At 57.4% G+C, this 9,193-nt stretch overlaps 1 protein-coding gene and 1 pseudogene across 1 annotated transcript in view; both read left to right on the forward strand.

Annotated features, from left to right (window-relative positions):
* LOC142046005 (Fc receptor-like protein 5) overlaps positions 1-2,856 on the forward strand; it is a 5,886-nt pseudogene extending 3,030 nt beyond the window's left edge.
* The window catches only part of LOC116839015 (Fc receptor-like protein 5), a 68,130-nt gene extending 62,121 nt beyond the window's left edge, over positions 1-6,009 (forward strand). The window contains 4 exon segments of the mRNA XM_075061308.1: positions 3,037-3,566; positions 3,569-3,632; positions 4,929-5,258; positions 5,588-6,009. Coding sequence (XP_074917409.1) covers positions 3,037-3,566; positions 3,569-3,632; positions 4,929-5,258; positions 5,588-5,697 — 1,034 coding nt within the window. The 3' untranslated portion in view covers positions 5,698-6,009.
* Positions 6,010-9,193: the final 3,184 nt, after the last annotated feature.

Consider the following 9,193-nt stretch of genomic DNA (forward strand, 5'->3'; position numbering starts at 1 on the left):
GGCAGCAGGCGGTACTGCATCCCCAGCCCCGCCAGGCCCTCCCCAGTGGCAGCAGGCGGTACTGCATCCCCAGCCCCGCCAGGCCCTCCCCAGTGGCAGCAGGCGGTACTGCATCCCCAGCCCCACCAGGATTTCCCAGGTGTCAGCAGAAGGTACTGCAGGCCACAGCCCCTCTAGGGTCCCCCCAGTGGCAGCAGGCGGTACTGCAGCCCCCAGCCATAGTGGGACGTCGGGGTGGTGAGGGATGATCGGTTCTGTGGATTACCTGCCATGTGCTGTTTCCCAGTCTGGGGGGAGCGCAGCAGACACGGGAACATAGCTGGTTTTATCACTGTTTTCAGGATCTCACCAGCCCCTTTTTCCCTCCCCCAACTGTCTCCCCCTCTGCCTCTGTTCCAGGCCCCCTGCCACGCCCCACACTCTCTCTGGGCTCTCAGTACCCTGTGTACTACCAGGGGGAGCAGGTTAACCTCAGCTGCTCAGCTCCCCGGTGCAAGGCAGTGACAGGATACAGGTTCTACAGGGGAAGAGGGGACCAGACCCCGGAGGAGCTCCCGTCTCCCAGCAGGGCAGCCTGGCTGGAGCTCAGGGCCGAGACGGGGAATCAGGGCCCCTACACGTGCCAGTACTGGAGAAATGAGGCTGGGCAGGAGATCCCATCCGCCGAGAGTAACAAGGTCTATATAACCGTGCAGGGTGAGTGCCCTCTGGCCGGGTATAAAAGGCTGTTTGTTACCCTCACCGAGGGCAGACAGGGCTGGGGGGGCCGATCCAAGGGGAGGGAAGAGAGGAGGCCTGACCGGCTCAGCGAGGCTGATCTGGATCCTGGTGGGGCCCAGTGATTATCCCAGCAGGTGCCTCATACCAAATCTTAGACCTGGGAACTGGGGCCTGGCCCAACAGTCTGGGCCCCACAGCCTGCCCCAATGATGCTCAGGTTCTGAAGTCTCCCCCACAATTCACTTCTGAGCAGCATTCAGCTCCCATCAGCTATTGCTCTCCGCCAGCCCCCAGCACTGCATCCTGCTGCCCCCCAGTGTGGCTGGTGCTCCCAGCCCAGTGGGATGCTGCCCCCCAAGTGCAGCGATTGAGTGCTGGTGTCAGGGGCGCAGGCCGGGTGTGAAGGGGTTTACAGGATGGTTGCTTGGAGACACAGGGGGTGAGGGGCCAGACTCAATGTGGGGGCCATTGGCTTTTGACCAGGTATTTCTCATTCTGGACTCTCCTTCATTTCCTCTCCCCCTGTGATCTCCTCTCTCCTCATCCCAGCCCCCCCGGAGGCCCCCACACTCTCCCTGCACCCACCACACCCACTCTATCTCCCAGGGGAGCGTGTGACCCTCAGGTGCTCAGCTCCAGGGGGCAACAAGCTGCAGAAATACATGTTCTACGGGGAACAGGAGAGGCTGATCCATAACGAGGTCCCTGCCCCGGTTGGGGGCATCGGGGTGGAGATCAAGGCTGAGATGGGGAAAGCTGGGATGTATACCTGTGCCTACTGGACCCTGCGATCCGGGCGACATATCCTGTCAGAGAGAAGCCAGCCAGTGTCCCTATCAATGCAAGGTGAGGCCTCTTTCCCTGGTGGTGATGAAATAGGGGATATCATCTCCTATGGGGTCTCTCCCCACTACCCTGAATCCCCCATTCCCTGCAAACCTCACCCCCATCCTGACACCCATCCACCTGGCTCCCTCTGCCCCCCCATATGCATGGAAAGTCATCCCCCTTGCCCCAAGGCAGCAAGTGGTCCCACCCGCTGCAGTTCTGAACCGAACCTCTTCCCCCCTCTCGCCAGCAGGAGCCACTTTCTCTGCTGGACCCTCTTTGTGCTCCCCGTCCAGGTGGGAGTGCTGCCTAGTGATTAGAGCCCCAGGCTGGGGCTTGGCAGACCTAGGATCTGCTCCATGCTCAGCTTCATCACATCCCCCCCATAAAATGAGGACAACGCCCCAATCTTCCATGTACAGTGCTGAGAGCTCCCTGGCTGGACACCGAGGGCGAAGGATTGTTCTCCCTTTCAACCCCCCTGGCAGCTCCATCCCTCTCCTTGAGCCTCCTGCACCCTGGGTACCTCCCTGGGAAGTCTGTCCCATCCACATGTTCCCTTAAACAGGGGGGCGCCGGTGCCTGCCGGATTCTGGTTCTCTGGGGACGGGGGATGGAGGATCTCATCTGGGAGCAGCGATGCCCATGTCCTGAGCCTAATGGGGCTGGAGGACTAAGGGGTGTACACCTGTGCATACTGGATACGCCCCACTGGGTGCAGATCCAGTTCCCGGACAGCCACCCTGCCTCCATCGCTGTCACAGCTGAGCTCCTTGTGCCCCCTCCAACTCCTGGGACATGGATTATGGGGAGATCCCCTCTCCAGGGCTCCGGCTGGGGGTATGGCTCTGGGGTGGAGCCAGGGATGAGAGGTTTGGGGTGCAGAAGAGGGCTGAGGGCTAGGGCTTGGGTGTTGGAGTGGGTTTGGGGTCTGGGGTCCCGACAACATTTACTGCAGCTCCCCGAAATTGACCACCAAGTCCCTGCAACCCCAGAGCAGGCCAGGTCTGGGGGGAAGGTGACCCCATCTGGCTCCCAGGGGTTGGCAGAGCTCAGCTGGAAGCCTGACTCCTGTTCTGGGCACACGTCTTTGGAAGATGCCGGATCCCAGCAGGAGCTGGGACAGGGAAGGGCTGGGGGGGTGCCAAGGGGCATGGAGAGCCAGGCTCACCAGAGGGGAGTGGGGGAGCTGGACTGGTTCACCCCAATCGCCAGCCGAGCAGGGTCTGATGGTGCCGTAACCACAGTGGGGAGGGGGGCTGTGCGATGGCAGCCAAAGGAGGCAAGCGAACAAAGGGGATGAGATGAGCCGGGCTGGGCTCGCTGGAGGCTGGCCGTGGGAGGTTTCTGACCATTGTGGGTGGGATGCCTGGACCAGCCTCCGGCAAGAGGTAGGAGGGTAAATACCTGCTGTCCCCAGCTCCCCCTTGGGCTGCTTGGAGACCATATGCGGCAAGAGGCTGAGATTGAGGCACATTTTCCCCCCAGATTTCCCTAGGAAGCCCTTGGTGTCCCTGTCTCCGGACTATCCAGCCTATGTGGCTGGAGACAAAGTGAAAATTAACTGCTTGGCTCCCCCCGCTACCTCCCCGGTGCAGTACGGGTTTTACCAGAACAGGACACTCCTAGGATCCCTGCCAGGAAAGGATTCATCTTGGCAAACGGATCTTCAAGCCAACACCACCAGAAACGCCACCCGGTCCTTCTCCTGCACCTACGTAAAGCTGATCCAGGGCAGGGAAGTGCCCTCCTATGCCAGCAACCCCGTCTCCGTCTCCGTGATCCCAGCACCGGGCGCCCCGTCCCTGCGGCTCATCCCGCCCCTCCCGCTCTACCTGATGGGGGAGACGGTGACGGCCGAGTGCATCGTCCCTGCTGTGCTCTACGTCCCGCGGGCCCACTGGGTGCTGAGAGACGGGGAGGCACTTCGAGAGCAGCCGGGGCCCCAGTTCCCCCTGAACGTCACCCCCAGCGACAGCGGGACCTACCGGTGTGGGTACAGCACAGAGCTCCATGCCGGCCCGTCACCCCCACTCACTCCGCATCACCCCCCAGCGACCCGGTGACACTGAGAAGTTGCTGTGGTAGGACCCCCACGTCCCTCGTGCTAAATCATTATAACAGTCCTCCACCCGGAACCCCCAGATTCTCCTTACTGCCCCATCTATATACAGTACAGCCCACCCCTATCCCCGCCCCCACCCTGAATGTGCTCCACTCCTAATGTCGCCATGATATCAGTACAGCCGCCCTTCCCCGCCCCGCCCATCTACCCTGCCCCCTAGATGCCCATTAATACAGTACAGACCGCCCCTTCCCTGCCCCCACCCTCTGCTGCCCCTAGTGCCCATATATACAGGTAGAACACTCCCGCCTTCCCATTCCCCACACTCCTGCTGCCCCCTAGTGCCTCATATATACAGTACAGCCGCCCCTATCCCCACATCCTCTGCTGCGCCCCTGATGTCCATTATACAGCATACAGAACGCCCTCCCACGCCCCCATCCCATCTGCTGGATCCCCTGGTGCCCCATTATCAGACAGCGACCCTCTCCCACCCATCCTCTGCTGCCCCCTAGGCCTATTGATACAGACAACACCCACGCCACCCCTTCCCCCCCCAACCATCTTAGCTAGCCCCCCTGTGCCACTATTATACAGTACAGCCGCACCCTCCTGCTCCCCCACCCTGCTGCAGCCACTCCCTAGTTGCATCCATATATAGTAGCATAGCAGAACGCCTACCCACCCACATCCTCTGCTTGCCCTAGTGCGCCATTATACAGCTACAGCCGCCCCCTATCCCCACCCTCTCCCCCCACCCTATGCCCATTATACAGTACAGCCACCCCTACCCCACCAACCACCCACCTCTGGGCAGCCCCCTAGTGCCGCTGCATTATACAGCAGCAGCGCCCACTCTACCCACACCCCCACACCCTCTGCTGAAGCCCCCTTGTGCCATTAACAGTAACACCCGACCGCCCGCTTCCCACACCCCCACCGACACCTGCCTGCCAGCCATAGGCACAAATTATAGCAGTATAACCGCCCCTTTCCCTCGCCCCCAAACCAAGACACACCTCTGCTGCACATACCCTGCGCCGACCAGCATTATACAGTTTAATACGCCGCCCCTTCCCCACCCACAGACACCACCGCTCTGCTGCCCCCTAGATGCCCATTATAACAGCACGAGAGCTGCCCTTCCCACCTCCCACCCTGTGCTGCCCCTAGTGCCCATTATAAACTACAGCCGCCCCTTCCCCACCCCCACCCTGTGCTGCCCCCTGGTGCCCATTATACAGTATGGCCGCCCATTCCCCACACTCAGCATGTGGTTTCTCTGTTGACCGCTCGCATGTCCTGCTCCTCTCAGATCCCCTTCCCAAGCCAGCGCTGAGTGTGGATCCCCCGTCCGGAGTGGTGAGTGAAGGGCTCCCCCTGCTCATCACCTGCAGGGCCCCCGGGGACACCAGCGAGAGGAGGTTTCACTTCTACAAGGATGGAGCTGAGATCATCCCTGGGGACACAGAGTCTGAGATCAGCACCACAGAGCCAAGCATCGGCTCTATGAACTTCTCTGTGCTCAGCATCCTGCAAGCCGGTCCCAGCAACACCGGGGAATTCAGCTGCGAGTACGAGGTGAACATGAGGGGCAGGTGGATCCCATCCCCCAGGAGCCAGGCTGTGAACGTCACTGTGACAGGTGAGGCCTGTAATCGCACCCCACAATAACCCCAGTACCCCAACATCTGCTACCCCTGGGGGAGACCCTGGAACCAAGACACAGCATGTGTTAGAGGGGGCAACAGAACCACACGGGGTCCAAGGGTGCAGTACCTGAGCCTGACACCAGGTGGCAGCATTTCACCACAGGCGGGTACCAAGAGCATCTGGCAGACAAAAAATCTCACCTTAAAGGGGAGGGCCCAGATTGTCCCTTGCCCCTAGCAGGGGTGTGGAGCAGTTAATGGGTCCCCAGATGCTGCCCCCTCCCTTGTTCCTGGCTGTTAACTCATCCCCTCCTTTTACCAGCCTGGTCTCTGCCCATCCCCTTGGTGGCTGGGTGTGGTGGGGCTGCCACGGCTCTGGCTCTGCTGCTGCTGCTCATCTGCCTCTGCAGGAAGAAGAAGGCAGGTGCGTGAAGCATAGGATGGGGAATGGGACCCAGGCGTCCGGGACGGCAGCACAGGGCACTCACCCCTAGGGGCCACTGCAGCTCTCAGTGCCTGTGGGGAATGGGACCCAGGCATCAGGGACAGGAGTGTTCTCACCTAGGGGCACCTTCAGCGCTCTCAGCCCCCACAAGGAGTGATGTGGGCTAGCAAGAGCCAGTTGCAAAGGACTGTGGGTAACTGGCTAGAGCAGGACAACCATGCAAGGGATCATGGGTAGTTGGGTACCACAGGACTCTGGTGCAAAGGACTGTAGGTAACTTGGCACAGCAGACTCCTATACAAAGGATTGTGAGTGATTTGGCTTTGTGGGGAGGGAATACTAGGAATGGGCTGAGACCCAGCCAACTTTGGGTGGAGGGCAGGACTGGGGATGGGACCCAGGCATCCAAGAAGCAGCACAGTCACCTCACCTCTGGGGGAGCCGTTCATGTCCCAGACCCAGGGGCAGAGAAACTGGGAGGGGGGATGGGACCCAAGTGTACAGGATGGCAGGGTGCTCTCCCTTAGGGGGCACCGCAGCTGGGGAGAAACTCCATGGAATCTCACTTTAATTCAATCTCTTTCCCTTCCTTCCCCAGCTACCCACCGGCTCTCCATGTAAGTTCCTCCAGGTCCCCAGACCCCTCTGTGAGGCCGGGAGCCATTTGTCCCAGGGAGGCAGCTCTGTTCCATCAGGTCCCTCGATCCCCTGGGAATAGAACCCAGGAGTCCTGGCTCCTGACCTGCTCCCCCACTAGCAGGGCAAAATTCTCTGATTACCCCCCATTCTATCCTCCTGCACCTCACAACCGCCTGGTGGTCACATTGGGAATTGCAGCCACCACCCCCTGGGCCCAGCTAATCCCAGCAGAGCCCCCGCACCAGGTCGAGCCCCATATTGACCCGTGTAACAAACAGCCTTTGGCGGGACACTACTGAGTATCTATTCAGGACAAATTGCTTAGAGCAGGCACTCACAGCGCAAGGCTGGGGGTTCTTCACTATTAAGGCACCCCAAACCAGCCAGACAGAGGAATTCGGTTTTACCCCACTGGCTGACCAGAGGTCATACAAGCAATTCTCTCAAGATACTCCAGTTCCCTTGTATCACCACCAGCACCATTCGCTATGGGGACGAATGGTTATGAAAACCAATACCCCAGTAAAAGAAAAACGGTTCTCCCGATCCCAAAGGTCCAAGCCCCAGACCCACGTCAGTATACAATCAGATCTTACCCACAAATCATGCTGTTGCCAATCCTTTACAATCTAAAAATCTAAAGGTTTATTCGTAAAAAGAAAGAAATCTAGATAAGAGTTAAAATTAGGTAAATGGATTCAGATACTTACAACAATTGCAAAGTTCTTAGCTCAGGCTTGTTGGGATTACTGCTGATTTAAACCAATCAAATCTCTGGAGCACAAACATCTCAGTTTGGATGAGTCATTCAGTCCTTTGTTCAGAGCTTCAGTTTCTAGCAAAGTCCCTCCAGAGGTCAGAAGCAGGACTGAAGACAAAATGGAGGGGTTTCCAGGGCCTTTTATGTTTTCTGGAAGGACACCCTTTTGTAGTTACTGTGGAAAATCACAGCAGCAAGATGGAGGTTGGAGTCACATGGGCAGGTCACATGTCCATGCAGGACTCTGTTTGCAGGCCGTCGCCATTGTTCACATGTTAGTTTGAACATTCCCAGGAACACTGGGAGGAGCAGGGATCATTTGGAGGGTGGGGGAGACAAGGGTGGATCTCAGGGAGAGATGGGGGGCAGGGAGACCAGGCTAGGACAGAAGGGGGTCAAATAGTGCACAGGACAGGAGGGACTGGGGGTGGGAATCAGTAGTGAGGGTAAGGAAAAGAGAATGAAGGAGGGAACTGGAGTGTGACTGAGGGGAACAAGCAAAGGGAATGAGGGGAAGACAGGAGAAATTGATGGAGGAAAAGGAATAAAGAGAGAAAAGAGGAGAAGAGGAAAAGGGGGAGGGAGGAAGGAGCGAGAATGAAGGAGATGGAGGAGGACAAAGAGGATAAACAACTAGGAAAGGAGGAGAGGAGAGAAAGTGGTGACCCAGAATCCTTTGCAGCAGCATGGGGCACCGGGGGGGTTGTATGGGATGACCAGTCCCCATCCCCATAGAGGACAGGGGCCCCCAGCAGCTTCCCACCCCACCACTGACCCTCCACTTCTGCCTTCACAGGTCAGCTGACATCTCTGGGATCAATACATGTGAGTAACGACTGCCCCACCCCCATTGGGGGCAGGCCACCCACATCCAGGGCCTTGGGTGCCCGATTCAGCATCGCTGGGCACTGGTGGGGGAGGCACCATAAGCCTTCCCCTTTAAGAGGGGGATTTCTGACTGCCGCACTCTGGCTTCAGAGGGTTACGATGTTGCCTTTCAAGTGGTGGGTTTCTCCCCCCACAGGCTCAGTGCACAACATCCTACCTTGCTTTAAAACGGTTCCTCGTTCAAACGCCTCACACTGAGCACGGTGATCCTGACATCTTCGCTTTCGGCTGAGGTCCCAAGATCCACAGGACCAAGCGCCCTCCTGTTTAATGGCTATTTCGCCTTCTGTTCACAGGTGGTGTCGCAGCAGAGTCACAGTAAGTTGCCCCAATTCCAGAGGCCGATACACCCCCACCCCTCAGGGACTGGCTCTGTCTGTCCCCAGCGGGGCTGTCCATGCCCGGCCACCCCAACAGGCTGGTCCTCCCATAAGAGCCTTGTTATTGGCGAGGGACAAGGGGAACGGCCACCCCAGCCCGGCATCTGATCCGGGTAAATTTTCTCGGTCCCCAACATCTAACCTATTGTCATGTAATCTGCAGTGCAACACTGCCACCTAGTGTTATGGGGCATCTTCTCCCCTAGGCCATGCTGGTAGGAACTGCGCTAAGAGTGACTAGGTTTGGCAGAATTCGGTTTTCATTTTTGTGCAGTATAAATGGATAATATCAGTGGATATTTTAAGCATTTCCCCCACCACCACCACCATTATTCCTCTTCAAATTCTCACAGCTGCAGGAAATTCTGAGTGGAGCTTAGACTCTAATTCTTTAAGGACAGGAGACTCGGAGATTCAAAAAGATCAGAGCTTCCTAACCACTAAAACAAACTGCCAACGTCCCATGTCAAAATAGGCAAAATAAATATCCTTAAAGCAAACTAATCAATTCTCAGGCAGCATTTTTCTTACTTTGCCGATTTGTAATTTTTGATCATCATCAATGGAAATATTTAAGGCTGTTTGTATGTGTATGGCAAAGTTGACCTTAGCTGATGTTGACCAAGGAAAAATCTAATGCTCCCAAGCCTACAATTGAAAGAGAGAACATGGAATGAATGAATGAGTCTGAGAGGAGATGAATGAGAGAGAGGATGAATGGGAGTGTAACAATGCTGGTTCTGGCGGGACCCAACTGAGAGTGCCAATTCAGGACAAATTGCTTAAAACAGGGCAGTCACAGCCCAAGGCTGGGGT

The sequence above is a fragment of the Chelonoidis abingdonii genome, unplaced genomic scaffold (genome assembly GCF_003597395.2).
Source record: "Chelonoidis abingdonii isolate Lonesome George unplaced genomic scaffold, CheloAbing_2.0 scaffold0004, whole genome shotgun sequence".
NCBI lineage: Eukaryota > Metazoa > Chordata > Testudines > Testudinidae > Chelonoidis > Chelonoidis abingdonii.